Genomic DNA, 23,379 nt, shown 5'->3' with positions numbered 1-23,379 from the left:
AAAAACTTGCGTGAAATCTTATCGGATATGACGCACGAGCAACGTGAGACGACCATGTGAAATACAACATTACATCAATGACAAACAAGATCAATATGTTTGATTACGTCTAGGAGTCCCTAATGCAAATGGGAATGAGACTAACGAAATTGCGTAATTGTGATTCGAATCCATCGAATAAAACGAATTGTAACTAATCACCAAGCAAGTTCACACGTGTCAATAAATATGTCAGATGAGAGTGACAAGATCACCATAGCTACGGCAGGAATGTAGTAGAGTACGATAGACATTGGATTGAATAAAGGCTTCGATTTGAACAAACATTGTTCGAAATGAAGGATGTTGACTTAGAAATTTAATCAAAGACGATCTACTTGCAGTACTTTGCCGCATTCTTAGCCATGAATAAAACAAAACTTTAGTTTGTGACTATATCTGTTATCAATAAAATCGCTTCAAATGCAGCTGATGAAGACATATAGTAAATAAAATGATTGTGACGCATGCCACCATCAGAATGTTGCAACACATAAATTTGAATAAATAATAAATTTAATAATCTTGTAAACTGTTTGGCAGTAAAGACAGTCATAAGCTTCCGGTGTCCGTGAGTGATGTACGCAACACAAGAATGAATTAAAATTGTTCCGTGTCAACATTGGAATTACGAATTCGGATCTCATGACTTAAAAGGACATCGCAATATTGACTGAAATCACAGGTTGATAATACAACAATCATATCAGAATTCTAGGAGGACGTCATTCAAGATTGTATTATTTACCATTTGTCTCTGCATGTCTCCGCCGCTCTAGAAATCAAAATGTCGCCTGAAAATGTCGTGTACCATTTGCACCGCTTGAACGCAATATAGAACTAACATGCACATGGCCTACAATGCCAATTTTGGTGGAAAATACCAACTATAAAGCTTTGGAATGTTCTTGACACAACACTGGACCTTTTGTATTTTAAATTGATATATTGACATGTGTCCGTCAGATGGCGAAGAGCGAATGTACTTATATACATTACATAATAATCCGAAATTAGCGGGTTTGGCATGTAAAGAATTCGTGATCTTTATAATACAGTTTACACCTTACCGGTACAGTATTAAAGATAAAATTAGCAGCAAAACGACAGGAGTCAAAACAGTGAGATAAAAGGAAGTATGTTATGCTAAATTTATTGCAGAATCAAGCTTTCGATACGAAAATATAACTGGATGGAATTTGAATATTACTGTTTATATTGACACTTTAAATTTAGAAATCTCAACCATTTGCAAAGAGTATTTGCGATATCGTTTTTTATGTCATTATTATTGAAGGCAAATCGTTCTGCTTCGAAATAAGTAACTTTTAAACTCGAATCAACCATATAGTTGATTCTGATATCTAAAGTATTATGAATTTCAATAAAGTTCGAATAAATTCCTACATCTTGTATTGGATTCCATAAAAGTGTTACTTTGGCTTTTAGTCAACCATAAATTAGTTTTAATTGTTATGTCAGTTATAGCCCCAATGTGGAAGCAAATGCAATGCAAATGCAAAAGCTCTATTAGTGCTCTATCGTAGTTCCTTTTGCATTGAAGGCTATAACCTATTATTATAACATATTGTGCTTTCTTTCTACAGATTTTTCACAAGACGAACGCGTACACATAAACTGCCATTTTTTTTTGAAACTTTTATGCCAGGCGTTTGTAAATTTTGCTAAAATTTCATATTAGTTCACTAATTGTCTCGAACACGCGCTCAAACAAGATGCTTGAAGATTCTCTACTGCCATATAGCGGCAAAGCACTTATGTAGTATGCCAATAAATTTACTTCCACGGAAGCTTCTTGCAATTTTTAAATACATACGGCTCGTAACTTTATCAACGAAACTTTTTAAATATTCATATCTATTTTGTGTCACAGTAAACTTGTACTTTTGTACTTTAGTCATATATTCGATTACTACTGAACATACTTTTAATTCAATCGAAAATGGATGATAATTAGAATTTTAGATTTGTTCAAAAACTACTAAATTTTATATTATCACTCAATGTTACCTACGAAATATAATATATATTGGGCACCGTTAAAAAAGTATAACTTCTTTTCGTTCAATTATTATAGAATACAATTTTAGAAAAAAATACGTTAACAGTTCTAGTTCAGAATAACCAAAAATTTATTTAACTACCAGCGTCACCTGGCTGAAAGTCAGACCAACTACCATGCACACGGACTGATGTTATCAATTTGCCATGAAAAGTTGAATATCAGCATTTCAATACTATCATGTATAAAATAATTCTATACCGTAAGTGAAAATTTGGCTTGATTTTATCTGAGAACAAATCTATGGTTTGCTTCCCCAGAATTTAGAAAGTTGAAAAAAATAAACTCATTTTCATTTGTAATGTTCTTGTGTGTCTAAATCAAGTTTCAACGTATTAACATAAGATGGAAAAACAATAAAGAGTAACAAGCTGGCTCGATCGCTCACCCTCACTTAAAAGATGTTCATAGAGAGCTTTTGATCGGGGCTTCAAACAAAACAAGAAAACGTCGCAAACCTACTATCTTTTTAGACGATACCTAATGTTACTATTTGCTGAAAATATTGATTAGAAATGCCCTACTATTTGGGCGTTAGAAAGATGATTTACAGAATGTTGAAGTCTTTCAGAAATAAAATTCATATTTAACTCTCAAGTTCATCTGTATTCTAAACAATACAGATAATTTGACCAATTTACATGTTTGAAAACATGTTTTGTTTGCTTTCGCGAGATTTGTAAATATGTAAATATTGATCTATTCAAAATATAAAAACTCAGGGTCCAAAAATTATAAGTGCCAAATTCGCATAACCAGCATTCACTATTGGAGAAATTGTATTCAGGCAAATTTTAACGCGCCAAGGTATTTGTAAACTAAAAATGACTTGATCTAATAATTGTAGCGTGTGTTTCTCTGATTCGAAATCGTTCCATTCTACTTGACGTTAAAGTGAGAAATCCTAACCCAAACTCGTGAACGTAAATTTGAAAAACTCAAAACTACTGTTAACTAATATCAGGCGTTATTTTTAGCCATACATTTCTTGAGACTTATTTCACTTATGGCGAAACTTAAACTGATTTTCTATAATTATATTTAAGCAGAAATGGGCGCCCGGTTCTATTTCAGACTTATAAATAAAACCAAGCCGTAAATGCGACCTTCTTCATTTTTGACAGCAACAATATTTACATGAACGACAACAACAAGATGGACAACGACAGCTACGAGTAAGGAAATTCCACAAAGCGCCAATCCTGAGGGATACGCTTTTAGCGCATAGATAGACATTTGTTTCGTCGACCAGCGTGATAGAAGTAGCGAATCGTCCAGTGTGGCGACTTCAATCATGATTTCTAAATAATCTAATTCTATAATTTTGTTTGATTGAAGCAGCTCAAGAAATGTAAGGGAATCGCTGGTACGGGAGAAACTTGCAGGTGCCTATCATACAAAGATTACCTCTGAGAAACATACTGATGTTCGACTTTTACACAAGATTTTATATTTTCGCTCATCTTTCAAGATGATGAGGATGACCAAACAAAATTTTTGGGGGCTCGAATGGGGTTTCTCGCGAAATTGGGTTCTCCACTGGTTCCCAGAAAGAAATCGAAGGTTAGATGGACTTTATAGTCTAGATCTGAGGAAATACTGGAAGGTTTTATATTCTCAATAAAATTCTAGTAAATAGTTTAAAGATATTATATAAATGCAGTTTAGAAAAGACTCAGAATGATTTCATATACGTGCAGAGGCATTTTGCACTGCCGCATGATACTGTCGTAAATGATGACGTTACGTTCTATTAATTACTAATAATTAAAGATTTATCACTATTGATTCCATGCGTCTCAGTATGGCATGATGTTCCATGTTAAATCAAGGATATAACGGCAGGTCCTGACAAAATTTTATAAATATTATCAACCTCTTGTGCCTTAAGATTTAAAATGGGTCGAAAAAGGTTATGATTGTGTCAATAATTTAGATAAATGTTATCTTGCACTGCAACCTTTCATAATTTAAAAAGACTTCAAATCAGAGCTGTCTTAAAGATATCTGTCCGCGTAATGATCGCATTTTTCATACCCTTTGTGTTTATATGTAACTTGATCAATAGCATCAATTTTAATTAAACTATTAAAGTTTTGTAAAATGTAATGTCAGCTGTGTTTGTCAACTCGTTTTTGAACAAACAAAAACTCCAATTTAGACCGACCTTTGACCTTTGGGGAAAATTTATTATGTGTTGCCATTTACGTACCAATCGACTCTGAGCGGTCCTCTGACCAAAAACTATAACCTGACAATACCGGGTCATACTTGATAAATTGATACAATGTCGGAATGGTTATACAATAAATAGGAAACAAAGCATAAATTATGCTTTACAGTGATTAATTAACATCGGAGATACGTGGCGCACGCACCTGCTAAGTCAGACTTAAAAATACGCTGGCATATCACATACTTATATTCATTTAACTAGTGTTTCCAAATACATCCGGTTAATAGATATATTCCTTACGTCAAAGTTTTTCATGGAAAGCTGGTTTATTCGAATAAGATGAAAAAAATGAATATTATATATAAGCAAAGTAAAAGAACTTTTATACAGATATATATAGTGGCGCACATATTTTGTTCATAAATTGATAAATCATAAAGATTTTCCTGGAATGAAACTAAATCACAATGCAGTATGTTTTGTGACTATAACAGAAATGTTACAAAATTAATTTGAACATTGTTAGCAGTTTGTGTGTGCCAGGTATTCTTGCTCAAAAATATGAGAGAAAAGAGTTTTTAACATATTTACGAGGGTTCACTCACTCAATGACTATTTCAGTCACTGAAATATTTTTCTAACAACATGATATTAAAAGATGATATTGTATTTAAATAAAGCTACAAGTAACAGGATGTTAAAGGCATTGTCCTGACATGCGATTACTAGGTGCATTGAATGGCCCACAAGCCGATTTGAAATCCTCAACCCATCATAATACCATCCGATAAAACACAATATGAGAAAACTTGAAACTTTGATATTTTAAATACAAAATACATTAGGTTCACTTTCTGAAAAATCGAATACAACAGGCGAATTTGGCACAGATTACACTATATAGGCCACAGTGACGACACAATAAAGGGGAAACGATGAATTCCCCTCCATTGGAAAGGGAAATAGCGAAGTTTAGATTTTCGTTTAAAATTATTATACAAATTTATATTGTCAAATTTCTACAATTTGTTGATGGAATTCGTAATAATTGAATTAAGTATGGCTACAACAGTATTGAACATTTTTATCTAATCTAAAACAAGACCAGGGATAGTCTTGTGTGGTTCGTTGTTGTAACTTTTGCATTGTTTCCCTAGGTTTCTTATTTTTGGACAAATGCAATCCAATGCACTCAGTCAAGGGCATGTTAATATATACAAATGTTATTTACAGCAGTTCTCCAGTTCGTTAACATCAATGTCAATCTTAAATTTATACCAAGAAAATATGATGATGTTTATGACCTAGCAGACTAAAGATCGAATTAATTTTGCATAAATGACAATCTATCACGACTGCGCGTGGCTGACGTGTGACCAATACAGAAATATAAAGAGATGAGAAAGTCGTGACTGCGTCGGTTTGAGCTTCTCGGAAAATTCGCTATAGATTTTTCGTGGCTTCATTCAGTTTGCGACATCACGCAAATTTATTTATTTTAGATTTGCAAGTTTGATAAAGCTATGTTTTCTTAGCATGAGTAAAGTTACAAAAAGGAATGTGTATATTGTCGAAAGGTTCCTCCATAACAAGGATCCTTGATAATCGTTTTAAAATGGAGAAAATGACAGAAAGCTCACAGTAGGTGATAGACATCGAACAAGATGTATCTTAGAAGATACTAGTAAAAAGGTTATTCATTAGGTGTTATGCTCTTTAGTTTGTTTTGGTGAGATATTTTTGCCTCACGGGTCTGCTGAAAGTTCAGTATGCCCCATATGAACTCAACTTGTTACGTCCTCGTTAAGATACGGTATGCATAGAATGATAACTATTAAAACTAGCGCTTAAACTCCAATATCTTGTACAAAAATCGAATTCATCAAACGAATATGGTAAAGGGGCTGTTGAATTCGAATCCAACCAAATGTTTCATCAGAGGTCTTTATTACCTTCGCCGGAGGTCAAAGGGTACGAGTTCAATTTCAGGCGTAACAGAATGGTACTTGGTTAATGAAAATGTAACGTTGGCAATAAGTTGATAAATCATTTAAATTAATGATCTACCTTGATTGAATTGTGTTTATATTTTTTGTCTGCCTCGCCAATAATGTTTTAATGAAATAGCGAAACTTAAATTAGCATTATTGCACTGCAAAGGGCAAAATGTCTAGACCACCGGTTTTCAACAAGTGGGCCATGGCCCACTGCTGGGCCACAGAAATATTTTCAGGTGGTCCACAAATTTATTAAAAATTGCTAGACTTGTTGATGATTAGTTCAATTTGATTGTATAAGAAAAGAATGATAATGCTGTTTGCTATTAAATTGGTCATTTTCATTGTAAATTATCAAAGTGGAAGTGACTGTTTTGCAAAAAGAAATTTTTTTTGTTTTTTTTGTAGTTTTACCCTCGCATTAGAGAGTTAATGGGCCACAAAATTTTTTGTGCATCGAAAGTGGGCATCGAAAGAAAAAAGGTTGAACACCACTGGTATAGACCATACCAGATCAAATCCTAAATCGAAAAAAATGGTACTGATCAAAAGGAAAACTGAGAATCGGAAGATGAATCTGACTGAATATCAAGAGCAGAAAGTTTATAGACCATATCAAATCAATTCCTATTTTGAAATAAACAGTACTGATTTAAAGAAAAAACAGCGTAAGGGAATATGCATTACATTGAATATAATACACTTTTAAATATATTTCCACAAAGTGTTTGTATATCGATTTGCCATAAATTCTTTTGAAAAAATATTGCTATTTTAACACTTGGTGATATTTTGAGCACATGGTGATATTTTGAAAAATAGAAATATTCAAAAACGAATACTGAAAAATGAATAAAAACAAAACAAAAAAAAACGAAAGCCATAAAAATCGTCCCCCAGATCTTTCAATAAAGTGGCATTTATTTAAATGAACGCACTAGCGAAACGTGCGTCTTGGAAAGTTGCCAGGGCACGATAAAACTAAAATATCCCAAACGTCATTACAGAAAATTGTTTAGGATCATTGGGAATGTCCAGTGATCAGTTTTAGACATACTATCTATTTCGACAGAGCTTTTGATCAACATGCAGTGTAATCAAGGTGTAGTGTAGAAGTCAGAGTGAGAATGAAAATAAGCAAAAGATTGTAAACAAAGAATACGGAACTTAAATGGATGAGGAATACGACAATGCGGATGAATACATTAGTGACAGTAAATGACAGATATTATATTAAATTATGAAGTTTACCAAGTGACTTCTATAAATTAAAAAAATATTTGTTGTCAAAACACTGTCTTATCAAAAATGCCAAAATTTTGATTGAATATTTGTTAACTTTAATGAACACCACGAAGCATTCGAAAGATCCCTGCAAACCATAATAAAATTAAATATCACAAATCAAATTTGCAATCAATTTTTCAAAAAAGACTCCATTATCACAAATTTGTTCATTCTAAATTGTTCATTCTTAGATAGTTGCAGCACTAAAATATGTTGTTATCTGCTATAAAGGACAGAAAAGAAAAGGTCTATTAAAAAGTCATATATTAAAACAACATATTATGGCATGACATTCAATCAATTCCATATGCCCAAAAAGGTAATTAATTTATCAACTTGCCAATATCGGAATGTAATCAATCAGTCTGTTTGTAACAATGAAAGATTTTGAATTATGATGTATATTTGAGATAAATGGACTGGCTAGAATTAAAATGTAGTTCACCTATGATAAACGTCAAGTTTGGCGATTCAATGAATATTTATCAAGAATATGTCGTACCGTGGACTTTAGTTCGTCTCTGAGGCCGTCAAAACGAAATTTTAACAAACCGATTAACATTTGTTGACAGAACATTTGTTTGTGGTTAGTCAACAATTGTACCAGGGAAATGCAAGACAAAGTTAAAAAGAAAATATGTTCATACGGTCAACGATCATCTCAAAGTATATTTAGATCATCATACTCAAGTTTATATTTACAAATTATCGTTGATGTAACCAACCTTTTTGAAACAGATTTTGAATATATATAAATAAAATTGTAGATAATATGGCACAAATATATATTTTATTTTTGATTCTGTTCCTGCACCTCGTATTGGATGGAGGTTGTCAGGTAAGAAAAATAATTTTTATTGTGATAACACTCATAACCGAAAATCCCCAGCTGGGTATCACATATTTTTCGAACAGATCTTATATGCAACGAAGTATGGGTGAAAATCCAAATTTGGTTTCTCGGGGACATTTAAAGTTCAGTTGATACGACCCAGTAAAGAGAGAAATATGAATAGATATTAGACGTCTAACTATTTTTCAACTCAACTTTTTTTTTCAACGCAGGAGAATGTGGATAATTCTACCGGATACAACTTTCAAACATATGAAATTTTTAAAGTAGAAAGTACATACGCTGGAGATAATACGGCTTGTGATTGCACAGTGGATGCATCAGGTAGATATGAATTGATATGAAAGGATCATATCTTCATGCATGCATTAATATAATATCACAAGATTTCACTGACTATATTGTTTGTAGCTTGTGCATGTAGTGGAGAAACAATGAATATTTTACCTAATAATGAGATTTTAAAAGGATCAGGGATGATTGCTATTTTAAAAACTCTTTCTGGTAGCACTGGCTATGATACTTGTTTAATTATTTTATAAAAACACGGTATAAATTCTGCGCAAAAGCTATCGTGTGCCCATAACCAATAGTCGATGTTCTTATTGTTCTGTAGGAAATTGGTTATGTGAATAACTGGATATTTTTAACGTAATATGGAGTCGATTAAGCATAAGATCGATATTACGTAACTGTTTTTTCTAAGAAAGTGATTCTGCATTTTGGTGTAAAATGAAAGCCAGTAGCAGTGTTTTTACAATTATTGTTAAAATGGATCAATAGTTAATCAAACTATTGATTTAAGTTGGGCTAAGGCAGCTTCCCCCGACGATGGTCAATATACTAATGTGTGGCACTTACATTCAAATATCGCATCGGAATAAGCTATATCTACTACTTTGAGGTCTAAATGCTTATTATACGTATACCGATGAAAACTTGTGTATTAATTGTGATCACCCGAGTTTATCTTAATGAATATATTTGTTTCATAACAGTGTCAGGGCACGAGTGGAATGAATGGTCAAGATGCCAAGGTCATCAGAAGTCTTTTCAATGTCATAGAGGTATTCAATACAGATGGAGACCGTGTTCAAGCACAAGCGAGTGAGGAATCTGAAATATTTGTTTTTGCATTTACAACGACTCTTTTATATAATATGTTATGCCGCGGCTGCAAAGTATGTTACAGTCACATGCGAATCAGTCATTTATATTATTAAGTACATTAGTAAGCGTTATTCTGCTGGCTATTTCAGCAAAGGATCAATGTGCCTTACATATGTTAGCATGATAAATTGGTACTTCACTACAAATGACAAATTGTACCGTTATCATTATCTTAATAAAATGAGGGTCGGCTGAGTATTTTGATAATACAATGTCTGGATTGAATATTTAATATTTAAAAAAGGCAAAGGTTCTATTGAATGCGTAAGGACATGCGGGCATATTGCTTAAAATCAGAAACCTGAAAAAAAATCGAGGCTCGATATGGCCCAAGAGTTTGATTAGTCCAATCACTCGAATAGCGCTACTCCATGTTTACCTAGTTCTAAGCTTTAATAAGATTCAGTTTCAAAGAAATTGTGGGCCTATTTGTGAACAAAAATTTGTTTTTAATTCCTATATATGTTTGATTCTCGTAAAACGAAGCCATAACATGCCCAGCCCCGAAACAATACTCTGCCACAGCAGCACGTAGTTCGACAAGGATATTATACATCGGAATTCCAAAAATAGTAAGCAGATTAGTGCAAATTTATATTGTCATCAAGGACAATTTAAAAAAAAAATAAAATTATTGAACAAAACGTAAACAAAACATTGATGAAATGAATCTATATTCATAAACATTCATATGCAAAACATATACACACCGATTGCAATTGTTTAGATGTAAGTCTGCAAATAAATATCACCGATTACACGTTATAGAATAATGTGATCAAATAGGTTTCGTGATAGAAACAATGACAATCGTGTCTGCTCTTTTATGATTGTGAATTGTATCGATGTCTGTAGGTTGGTTTCGTAGTTTATTTGTTTGTGTCGTGATTCAATTTCAATGGTTCTCAAAATAACATAATTCCAGTAAACGCACATTGGAATTTTATATGACTAAATTAGACCAATACGTAAATTTATATTTCAATCAATACATGGTTAATATAATGACAGAGTGAATATTATTGCAAACAAAGACAGCTATTTTTCATTTGTGTTCAGCATATCCAAATTGATCCATTATTGTTTAGCACCTAGCTGAACATCTGACCCATCAGTCGCTACGAAGGCCAACAAGGACTTTACCAACTTAGTAACGTTTGGGTATTACCATGTAGAAACCCTATATTTGCCACTACACATTTTACCGCTAACTAATAATATCTGATAAAGTTTGTAACCGAATCCACAGTGATCTGGTATTTGAATCAAAAAGTGAAGTTTGTGTCTCTGTCCGATAGTATGGTTTTTTAATCTTCACTTGCTACTGAAATCCCATTTCTAATTTAATTATACATACATGTTTTTTAATTACGCAATTTTTAGCGTGGAGAGATATTAAACTGCCGATTAGTCAAGTTAAAAATAAGTTTGTAGACATTATGCAAGGTGAAATGTTGCTTTTCATTTGAATAGTTAATGCAGTCGTTGTAAAATGCTTACTTTCTTGTGTTCCCCCTTACATCAATAATCGTGTGTATTTATCAATGCATGATCAAAACTATTTTAAACAAAACATTATTCCGTCGTAATAATTATCATTACATTGCAGAATTCCTGAAAACGATTATCATGGCTGTAAAAATGTTATGGGTTTTTGCATAGAGAATAAATATTTGTTAATAAGAAATTAGTGGGTCTGTTAAATATGGATTAATGTGTTAGTCTTTAATTAGACACGTTTAAAAATATCAATATATGTATAGATAGAACCGCGTATAATATATTAAGGATTTGATGGCCCATTAGGCCCGCCATTTGCAATATATATTTACCAAAGTTTCGTGTTTTCCCCAGACAATAAAATTCACCCTTACCAGCCTTCGTATACGCTACATGATACGTTTTTTAAAATGATTTCCAGATTATGTTGAAGTAAATATGAGACTTTGATGTTATGATTGTTCTAAATATTTACAAGGCTCTTCGTACATGGCTTCCAGCCAGGCCTTGTTAAACACGACTTCAAGGCGTACGAAGCTGCTATTTGCAGAGCCAAGTACCATATATATCACACCGTCCACTTGCCTTGCCCACGAAGTTGATTAATGAATTTAAATTAGTTAGTAGGAATAGTAACTAGGATTGGAAGGAACATTTGACACTTTTACGAACTCCATCGAGAATTTTATAAACTTTTTTTTTTTTTAGGCGGAATCAATGCAAACAACGCGAATGGAAATATTGCTACAATGAAAGAAGTTGTACTGGAGAATGGCAGTCTTGGACAAACGCTGCTGATGGTAAGCTTAAAAGACAATTTTCAAGATTTTTGTAACCTTGAGGTATAGCCTACGTAAGTTTTGATCTTTAAAAGACCGCTTTAATTAAATGTCAATGCAAAAATAAAAACGGGAGAAAGCATAAGTTATATATTTTTGTTATTTTCATCAAAAAGGCGGAATATGCAGTCATTCGTGTGGAGGAGGCGTACGACTGAAAGTTCGAGCGTGTGTAAAGAACAATGAAATCGGGTTATTTTGTGCAGGAAAAAACAGATCACCTTATGGTATTAAAAAGGAGCCATGTAACTCACAAAAGTAAGCAAAATTTTATTTATTTCTGAGCTTTTCAAAAACTCGTTACAAATGAGTCTTCCTTTTCAATTTTATAAATACGTAATAAACACAAATGTAATCTTGTTTGTTCATTTGCGTAGATGCCCTGCCTGGTCAGAATGGACAATGCTTACAAATAACTGTACCGATGAAAATTCAGAAGATGGAACACAAGGCTTAACTTACGTTAGATCATGTTTATATAACGGTAAAATTGCTACCGGCTGCGACGGTGATAATTCACAAAACAGGATTACGAGGTAATAAACCGACAACAAATGAAATTTTTTATTTTTCAAAATAAATCAATCTTTTTCAAATCAAAACTGAGGCCTATTACGCATGCAATCGTTTCTGATTCATTCTCACAAAATTTGTGGAGAATACGTATTTATTTAATTAACACCATTTTTTTTTTAAATTCTTATGAATCGAACCATTGAATGAAAGAACGATAAATGTTTCACTGAAATATCAAATATTGATTTTGTTTAATTTCCTCAACTGCATTTTTATATCAAAATCATTAAGTGGTTATAAAATGCTATATTTGGTGAAAAAATTTGCGGGATATTTAATGATGTATTACAGCAGTTCAATTAATTTTAAAATTAAGGAGATGTGATGAAGCTCCACTTTCGTTTCCAGTATCAATAGCGGAACCAGAAAAGAATACAGGTGACATGATATTACATGCATATTGATTTTTAAACAATACGTGCATTTTAACAAAGTGTAAAAATTGGCTAACGCTCAACTTTTAGGTATTATTATCTTGGATCAAATATTTGTATCGAAAATACAAGGATTACTGAATATAATTTATAATACATAAGTCGATCCTTCCAAGTCTATAACACACTATCGTATTTCACGTAAGCAAATTTTACATAGAGGAAAGAAATAACAAACGTTACATGCAGTTATTTTACTTTTAATTTAGTGGAACGAATTCGTTTGGTAATGGTTAGACACATACCTATCATTCGAAAAAGCAACATTTCATTCAAATTCGAAGCTATTTATGCAAATATCGAATGCTTTGGCTATAATAGAAACGGAAACACTTTGTTTTCGTGAAAGTTCTTATAAAGTTCACAAGACTGATGAGTCGGAGAAAAAATACCAAGAATTTTTACAACACGATATAACAGCACGAAACAAAGTATGAAAAACAGTTTAAAAGACTTTTATCCTGTGCTTTTTTGCGCTGCTAGAACCTATATAATGATAGTATGGCGATATATGGAATGTCTCCTATTAATCTTCAATAATGTCAGTAATACTCAACGACCTTCCAAGTGACAACGACCTGGTATTCCGACATGGTACACTTTCACAAGAGCCTTACGAAATATGAAATCATATTTGATTAGTTCAAACATAAGCCTACTCTTTCAGTTTTAGATGGTGGTAGTGAGAAATAAGCAACTTTACGGCTTTGATTAAAATTCGATTTGGCAGGTTGAGCACTCTTAGGACACTATTTTTAACATTTTTAATTTATATTACAGGAGTACCTAACAACACAACTACAACTTATGTTCTTGTTGCCATAATTGGAATTCTGATAGTTATATTATTCATCTTTTGTGGCCGTTTGTGTTCCACGGTTAGTATTAGTTAATATGAAATTACCATTCCTCAAAATTTGAAATGTTTATATAATTGCTGCATAATCATGCGAGGTAGCTTATTTATGATTCGAGATTATGAACACTTCTTATTTGAAAATTGAACTCGGTATCATAGTGTTGTCACAATCAGTTATAAAACTATTAACCACCAATGACGATACAACAAGTATTTCGGTCGAGAATAGCCGGCTGTAAAAGCAGTTTAAGTGTAAGGTTGTCTCTGATTTCAATCAGGCAAGCGGTCACAACATCATAGAAATAACGACAGGACAAAAAAATTGAAGCGTAATTTTGTTATCAGTGTCATTTTATTCAAAGAAGCATGCTCGATAAAGACGATTTAATTACCACGATTATTAATGTGTTATTGATTTTTTTCATGACAGACTCATCGTAAACTAACGCAAGACAAGAAGCCGACTACAATATCACCAACCGCTGATGTCGGCACTGAAAAGTCAAATAGCTTTGTTGCTTCTCGCATTTTGGGACCTGGTCGATTTTCTCGCAAACCCAAATGGAAAACACCAGAAAATTACGAAGAAATAGTCTTGGACAATGAACCTATCCATGGCTCTTTCGCGGCAAGAGTTGCTGGACTGACCGCACCAACCTTAGCATTGCCTGCTATTCCACCGCCCTTGCGAGGGTCATTCCAAGATATTTCACAATTCGAACACAAAGGCTTAGAAACATATACTATAATGGCAGGCTCACCAACATCGACAGTTCCAACTTATACCCAAAAAATACGCCCGGAAAGAGTGAAATCGCGAAGACAATCGACCCCGCCTTTACCTAAAAGAAACTTCAGTACGGATGAATCCTTACGACCAGTTCCAGTGGACATTGCGTTCGATGGATCAGCACCCTCAAGTAGTAATAAACTAGAAAGGAGAAATACTAATTTCACTTCTGTTTCTGTGGACAGCGACGCTGAAACAGGTCACTTATACTTAGAGTCAAGATCTCTCACAAGGTCGACTAAGAATAAGAAGAAAAGGGATAAGGATGTGAAACGGCGTAAAAGTGAAGATTATGGAGCTCGAAAACAGCACAAAAGCAGACGTGAAAACGATAGCACAGTAAGCAGGGAAAATTCAGTTGGATTCAGTAGGCTTCATAGCAGTACTCGAGAAGATACTTCACATTCTTCACTTAGTCATTTGTATGCAGAAATTCATGATAATACTCGATTTTAAAGTTGGACTTAAGTGCATACAGCTTTTGTTAAATAAAATTATAAAGCAATTTTAAATATACCGGGACTTGACCCGAAATCGGGCTCATGGGAGAGAAGACTACACTGCAGAGGCTATAAACAGTGGTGGGATTCAAGGTTTTTCCCCGGGTTGTGCGAACCCGATCTTGAGATGGGCTTATAATCAGCGAACCCGATCTTGTTTTTAGAGTTATAAGTCCGTATAGTTTTTGAAATGAGGGAACCTGTTGTTAGTGTGTTCGATACAAAATATAACCTGTTCTCACATTTTTGAATCCCAGCACTGGTTATCGGCACAAAAGCTTGCGAGCATAAGATGACAAACTATTTAGAATAGGACATTAAATTGCAAATAAGTTCTTGGCGGGTACTTAGATAACATCTTTCTAATATTCTTTGGTATTGTACAAGCAGAGTTGCAGACTCTGGTTTAAAGGAGAGTGGAACTCAAAGCAAAGGCACGATTTCTATTAATATTTCAAATATTTTTATTATGAATATTAGTAATATTACTGATGTTTAAGTGTATCGTTGACGCATTTGTGTGTGGTTGTCAGCTTTACCTACTTTGTGTTCGACTTTTTACATAAAACTTTTTACAATATTATGAAATCCATAAGCAACATTGTTTTTTCCGCAGTACTGGATAGTGTTTATTGGAAGGAGTATTTTGTTTACTTCCTGTTGAGTGATACCATTTAAACCAGTCATATACAGCATTACTGAGTGTCATATAAATATATAATTTGAATACTGTCCCGCTTTCAGATATTATATTCGATTCGGTTTTTTTAAATATTTACAGGAGATCTAATCATGGCGTTATTTATAATTGTCTACCTATTACATGAATTCATAAAGAAATTTTAGCACCATCAACAATATCTCACACAATGAACTGACTGATTTCATACGTGCACCATGAGATCTATATAACAGTGTTATTTGTTGAATGCATTTTAGTGGAATTTTTAAAGAATCCGAGTTTATTTTGTTTTGTTTTCACTATTGTGTAAAAAATTCAGAATTCACTACTCATAAAAAAGTTTATGATTTTGTTCTCTCTTTGTACGATCTCGATACAAAAAGTTAGTCACGCCGCAGCAAGTGGAAGGGGCAGCAAATAAATAACAAATCTTCACCATTCACAACAAATTATTCAATTGTTGTGAAATTTACCCACCCCAAAGAGGAATTAGGGTAAAACTTGATTGGTAGTTCAATCGAGTTCACTTTCCAGACAAGGGCGGAAACTAGAATCTTAAATTGACCAGGCCAAATAACGAAATTCGGCTTCGTGCCTATTTTGATTTTTAATAGTTACATAATATTAAAATAACTTTTAATAAAAAAGTGTGATTTTTTTCTTCCAAAATGTCTGCACAAGAAGTTATTTAGATCGTTGCCCCAGCCAAATCGTCACAGAGTTAATAATCTATGAGTAAAAACATTGCCAACCACCTGAACAACGACGAAAATAATATTAATGTATGCTGCGCCAAGCCGCCAAACAGAAACTTCGTTCGTTCGAAATAAATCAAACGGTTTCTAAATGGGCCACGTAGAACACTGGTTTAAGACATTTGCATTTGCCAAGATCGTATAATGTTTAACTTACTAGATGTTATAATAGGACAAAATTTATTGTTAGATTCCATTTCTATAATGGGAAACCACTGCTCAAGAAGGTTATTTTGGAACCCATTTCACGAAGGTAAGTCTCCGTAAAAACGATAGTACTTTTGAAGTATAATTTTAAAAAGGATTATGATAAATAAAAAAACTGATCTTTAAAATATCAATTATTACAGAAGAGTTTGAAGCCCGCCAAAGACTTATCTCGAATTTATATATAGATTTATGCCTTGAACAGGATAAAATATTGGGTCATGACATCTATAAGAGAATAATATTATGAAATTAAAAAAGGCAGTACATGATAGTGTAACATCATATGTCAGGAAACTCACATGCTTTTCAAATTAGTCGGTAGATGGCAATATCGAGCTGGATTTTACCAAAATTACATATTAATGCGTCACAATCAATATAGTGAAAATCTTTCAAAACTTTCTGCAGCTTTGTTGTAAGAGTGAATATAAATAATTTACATATTCAGAAATAAAGAAGTCAATAAAATGTCATGAGCTATGTCATTCCTTTATTTCTATTGAATTACTAGTTTACGATCGTTTCACCTAAAAAAGTACATCATGTAATAAGGACAATATCAGGCGGTTGAGGGATTCGGTGCCGGGCGTTCGGGAATATAGAGCTTTCCCAATCTTTGAATATTTAGAGTTTTTATGGGGAAATTGATTGATGTTTTTGCAGCGAAAAAATTGCACGAAACGTGTGTAAGCTAGTATAAAAATCAGAAAGATATGGCATTCAAAAAAGAAGTTATATATTTTCTTGTGTCCAAAGAATATTCTCATCGTTGTAAGCTTTTACATTATGATTTATGCACATGGAAAACATATTTGAAGATGAAATTTACAACAATGCTCATCGTTACGTAACGGAGATTTTCAAAAGCATTACAGTTCAAATAGTATTCATAGAATATAGCGGACTGAAATAACCTTGACTGACATACGCGACTAAATATATCGTAGAGACTTTCCCTCGAAATTTTGTAGACATATAACGTAACTGTAAAAATAAATTACATCAAGTTTTAAGTTTTACTCAAATGACAGTCGATTACATACTATTTGACTATACTCCTGAGTATTTACAATTAAGAAACTAACAGCTACAAATAGATACAGAATTGTGGCAGGATAGTGACAAGTACTGAGATTTATTTGTTTTATTTCAAGTGTTATAATGTATAATTGTTGTATAATTAAATTTTTGAATTAAGAGCCAAAATTACTTTAAAAAACTTACGGAAACACCCATTCTAGTGAGTGGTATAATACCAAAAAATGTATAATATTTATGCATTAGTATGCTGTGCCACAATCAGAAATAGGGAAATGTAGTCGTCTGACACAAGGGAAAATAGAATAATAGCGAATAATTTTATTCTCAAAATTTGTGCACGAACAATCATTATCTTGCAACGTATTAAATGTTTAATTATGAATATAAGTTACCTAAATATTCCGGACAAACGAGAAAAAGTATTCTTAGAGAATAAATTCGATTTTTTTATCACTTAATTTTTATGCACGTGAATTTAGTGAGATGAGAGAGAGCTAGCCACTAATCTAGTAAATTGAGCAGAATTTTATTTCGAGAGGGAAATAGGGAAGTTCGTGCCAACAAAACCCATTTGTATTGAAGGGTAGGTAACCGATGAGCAATCGCACCATTTAATTTAGATTAAATACGTATATATTACTGGTATATATAGTTATAAGAGAAGTTACCAAATGCAAATAATAAACAAATATGTATTAATATGATGTTGGCCAGGTTATGTTATATATGTATGGCTTTTTGCTTTGGAATCGTTTGACGTACGACACGTTTTTCAACAAAAATAGCAACTGAGAACATCGTCATCATTCGTGAAATTTTCATTGTCATTTCCAACTATTTTTATCGAACTGAATCAGGAGAAAAATCCCTTTTGCAAATGAAGTTATGCAACAAGCCGGGCGAAGTAATCTTGTTAGAAATAATATGATGGTATTGCATGTTCCAGTGGAAAACTTCAATTGCGGATTTGCTCCAAATGTGGATCATTTTGAATTGCTTACAATCTGACAAACGTTTTCTAACTTCAGTCGGAATATCAGGTCTATGGCATAACACTCTTGTGACATCAAGTGTTGATCGAATTTAGTTTATGACTGCATGTGTACTGATAAGAGTGCATGGCGTGACGCAAGTAACGTAATTTTCATGGTAAGCATACGCAAAAAGTCTTGACCTTTCACGACGCAAAGGCTACAGCGATTGAACCATGCGTTTCGTGCGTGACAGACAGGGCACTTTAGCAGGCATTTAGCAGTCTAGATTAAATGGAATATGTTAAAAAATACTGCGCTGTTTCGATATAGCAGACGCCAATAAAGTTTGTGAAATAATAAAGCAAAGCTTTGCAGAAGAAACATAAGGGATAAGCTTTTTGATGAATATGATGCAAGGAAAAATATCGCAAAGACACAAATGGCAAGCAGCATGAAGCTTTACAAAAACAGACCCATGTATCGTATCAAAGTGTTATATATATGTTTAACTTAGGAAAGCAAGTACAAAATTGAGCATAGCTCGTCGTTATTGAATAAATATAGCTAAATTTCCTGCGCGAATTAGCTTAGTTACGTGAAAGTCATTATGAAAGATGTGATACAGGTAGATCTTTATGCATTTCTTTCATCTCGAGCGTAGACGAAAACTATAATTATAATAAATGTTTATGAAATAAACTATCATGTTTAGAAACGATATTTTTGTATGCAAATTAATATTAATACTACGGGTGCTGTTGCTCAATTACTGGCGAGATGTAATCAACTAATGGCATCTAAATGTTAAAAATGTATAATGTATAATAATGATTTAAATATATATTTACTACCAATAGCAAATAGAACTGAATAGACTGACTTAGAAAATAGGTTTCTAAATGCCAAGGAGAGGTTTTGGTTGTCGAGAGGGAAGAGCCCAAAGGGTGTGGCAGCAGAACTTGCAACCCACGATCTACCTACTTTTTTGGCTGATCTTATTCACTTTATTTTTCCAGTAATTACTTTCTAAAAAATCCAAGATGCAAGACAAATTGTCCCTGAGTGAACACATAGTGAGTTGAAGGTATGTGCTTTAGCACAACGCCCACGGCGCTGTGTTAAAAAATTATACAGGATAAGCACAGGCACATCAATGCGTTGGTTAAATTCAATACAAAAATCACAGTACTTATGACGTCATGAGATGCTTGTATATATATCCAAAAAGGTGATGAATACGAATGCAGGTTACATGCGCATATTTCATGATTCATGATGTAGCTTGTGACTAGACAATCAGATGTAGGATGAGACACCGTGTCTGTTATCTTAGGAAAGTGGATGGGTGAATTAAAAACCTTGATCATATTTAGTTGTAAACCAAGAAACCAAATCGAGTTTGATAACAGGACCCCCATTTTGTCATATAGATTAAGTGTGCTTGATTGAGTAAACAAACAGTAGAGCGGACAATGCTGAGTCCATATAAAAATAGACTTCAAATACAGTTACGAAAATAAAGTTTCATATATATCGTTCACATGGAGTGTCCAGGCAATCGACTGTGTTTTCAGTCAGCCTTCTTATTATTGATATTCGAATTTATACATTTGAACATTCATCGTTTGTTATGGTAACGATAGTAATATTTTCGGCGTTTTCTGAATGTGATAGATGACATGCGTCAAAATTATAATCAGTTCCCAAAGTCGTATACAATTTTGGGAAGGCGGATTTGTATCGGCTACATGCCAAAATCCTTTTTATTATTTCCAATTTCATTTCATCTTGAAGTATGATGTATGATATAACAATAACTGCATCACGATACAAATGATTTCATGCGTCATAAAGGACAATGTTGTAAAATGATCGCATCTCAAAAGTATGGTGAATGTTTGCCAATATTATTCCGCCATTTTGTTCAAGCAAATCGCCGACACAATTATTAAATGCGTTACTTATAAAATTGCTTCAATATGGAATGTGACACCAAATTAAATCAAGGCGAATGAATACCTTTTACAAATAATAGTTTAGGAACCTATTTAATTTCTTAATATGGAAATTGCGGCGTTTTAGAAAATGTTATAAGTCTTTTTATTTATATGGTAATGATCACCGGTGCTGTGAAAACAAAATACCAGTTTTGTTGAAGTAACAAGCATTTAAAGGGTTCAGAAGCTTCTGTTAGCAATTGTTATTTCCAGGTTTGTAATATTCAAAACGTAGTATAAAAAATTCTGTTGCACCGTGTATTTTAAAAACTATTCGGAATTCGGGTAAAGCAGGAAATTGGTGAATAATTACCATAAATATGTTTTGTAATTTCGTTTGCTATAACGATAGCGAAAGCTATTTGTACTGAGCGGTACAACGCTTAGTTAACAGATATAGCTCGTGACACGACTCTGAACTGTACAAGAATCCTTTGGTGAATATCGTGCATGAATTACGTATATACAGTCTTTAAACTTACATTATACAAATATAGTCGAGCACTATTCAATGCAATTCAGCATTAGTCGCGATAAACTGGTATTTTAGAAGCATTTACCTTGTCGTGCTAATGCTTCGTAGGCGAATGAATGCAATAATAAATAGTAGATTCATTAGAAAAGGTCCTTTCGTGCATCTACCTTCTAACATGAAAATTTAAATCCGTGTACAATATCCTTTTCATTAGAAACAAATTGAGGTATTTGCCTTAAATGCAGAACAGTGTCTTTTGGGGAATATTGTTATTACGTAAAGAGAGAAATTGTTTATAGCAAAATTGAGTATCGGGCAAAAGACACCGAGGCGTTTTAGAGTATGTCTACATGAAGAGATGAAGTGAGGATCTGGACCTTGTCTATTATAATATCACTGCTATAATAACTATAAACAGGAACTAGAGATAAACAAAAGCAACCTAAGTATGCATTGCAGGAACATTGCACGTCTAAGTATTTTATTAAATGAGAATCTTGGCTGTTTTATATCATCGAATTACTTCACCATTGATATACGAGGCGGATACAGAATTTGAACTCACAAAATCTTGATTTATTATCCGGCAGAAAAAAATTTGACAAATGCAACTATTGCTAGGCGCCATTTCATAAATGTCCGCCATTAGTATTGCCTAGTCGGTTGGTAACTGGGAACATGCGCTACACATTTGGCATTCAAACTTTATATATGATCAGTTAAAATTCTAATCGGACACTGTATTAATCAATGTCTGATTTGAGCGCCATAGGTAAAAAGCATCAGTAATTTTGATACTAAAACCAGATGTTATAGTAATACGCATATTGATTGAAAATCGTGTCAGTGATGAATCACAAATCATACATGCGCCGAATATGAATTCCCAATCAAAATCTGTCTAAAAATGTATTTAGTTATTATTCACTATGATGAAATAAATTGATTATAATGGCATCGATTTGAATGCATTTTTATGATAGTATGGTAGACAATCTAGAAAATGGTTTAGAAAATACAAATACCTAGATTTGTTTAAAGATATAGTCTATTTCCAATCACGAATTATGAGCGGGAATTTTGGAAATATGGAAGTTATCATGGTTCAACACGACAATACAAAATAAGAAAATTTAGGTTTTCAGTTATTTACTATCTTGCTTATAGAAAGAAGAAAATCTACAATATTAAAAAAAAATGAATGAGTGAAAAGTAGTCTGATGTAAAAATGTTGATTCAAAAAAAAAATAGTTATATATATAATTTATATCTTTGGTATATTTCTGTGGATTTACAATAAGCGTATTATAAAACTTTAGAAAACGGACAAAATTTGCGTATAAGAGTATGGTAATGTTTTGGCAATTTCGAACTTGTTGTCTCTGTAGGTATGTTGATTCTAAACTCTGACAAATTCACCATTATATCGATTAGATCTGTATCGGCACACTTTTATACTAAAACAGGATTAAAACGTTAGTCAAGACAAGTCAAATTATGTTCAGTCAAGTAAGCCTGTGCGCTTGATTGAGATGTAGATTTATTGATATATTCGATGTCCTTAAATATAATTTAACTATGTATACTATTCCAAATGTGTTTCGGGCCTAATGCTTATCTAAAGTTTTATAAAATTATTGTTTTTGACATGCAAAAGTAGATCAATCAGTCGCAATGCATTAAAAATAGGTGAAATGATGAATATATCAAAACGATTTCGAGATCAATAATTTGGCACAAGAAAGCTCAAAGCAGTTTAGAACAAATTACATTATGGATATATATTTCTGATGCCAATAACGGACTAGTCGAAAGCTAGACGTGAAACACCAGTAAGGGAAAAGAGTCTGCGATATAGAGCCGGCTGCTATAATTCGATTGTACAAGAAATCAGTTAAAAGAAAAAGATTTAGAATGCTTTAAAGACGTATTCAGTTAGTGCAAGCATACACCACTATAATATTTAGTGCATATAGATGTAATAATGACATTTACTAATATAGTTTTATATCTGAAAAAGTGCGTGTTGGATTATCCAGAACATATAAAGAGTGACCAATTTGAAAAGCTGGTTTGACATGTTTATAAGGTGAAGTAGGTACATTTGAAGAACGGTATTTGTTCCTATATCTTCTTTGTATT

At 32.9% G+C, this 23,379-nt stretch overlaps 2 protein-coding genes across 3 annotated transcripts in view; one reads left to right on the top strand and one right to left on the bottom strand.

Annotated features, from left to right (window-relative positions):
• Positions 1-23,379, bottom strand: part of LOC120327925 (uncharacterized) — a 115,001-nt gene that overhangs the window by 33,815 nt on the left and 57,807 nt on the right. The window lies entirely within an intron of this gene.
• LOC120327928 (uncharacterized) lies at positions 7,951-16,337 on the top strand. The gene is made up of 9 exons (XM_039394301.2): positions 7,951-8,420; positions 8,648-8,759; positions 9,434-9,542; positions 11,814-11,905; positions 12,061-12,202; positions 12,322-12,480; positions 12,837-12,898; positions 13,735-13,832; positions 14,244-16,337. The coding sequence occupies exons 1-9, from the start codon at positions 8,355-8,357 to the stop codon at positions 15,057-15,059; spliced, it is 1,656 nt and encodes a 551-aa protein (XP_039250235.1). The 5' UTR covers positions 7,951-8,354; the 3' UTR covers positions 15,060-16,337.

Source organism: Styela clava, chromosome 7 (assembly GCF_964204865.1).
Source record: "Styela clava chromosome 7, kaStyClav1.hap1.2, whole genome shotgun sequence".
NCBI lineage: Eukaryota > Metazoa > Chordata > Ascidiacea > Stolidobranchia > Styelidae > Styela > Styela clava.
Note: the sequence above shows the minus strand (reverse complement) of the source record. Positions and strands in the feature narration are given on the sequence as shown.

Bases quoted from the DNA above. Each gene is read 5' to 3' on its own strand.
- LOC120327928 (XM_039394301.2), top strand. From the start codon at position 8,355: ATGGCACAAATATATATTTTATTTTTGATTCTGTTCCTGCACCTCGTA. The intron at 8,421-8,647 runs GTAAGAAAAATA...TTTTCAACGCAG, and splicing joins TATTGGATGGAGGTTGTCAG to GAGAATGTGGATAATTCTAC. The intron at 12,899-13,734 runs GTGACATGATAT...TTTATATTACAG, and splicing joins GGAACCAGAAAAGAATACAG to GAGTACCTAACAACACAACT.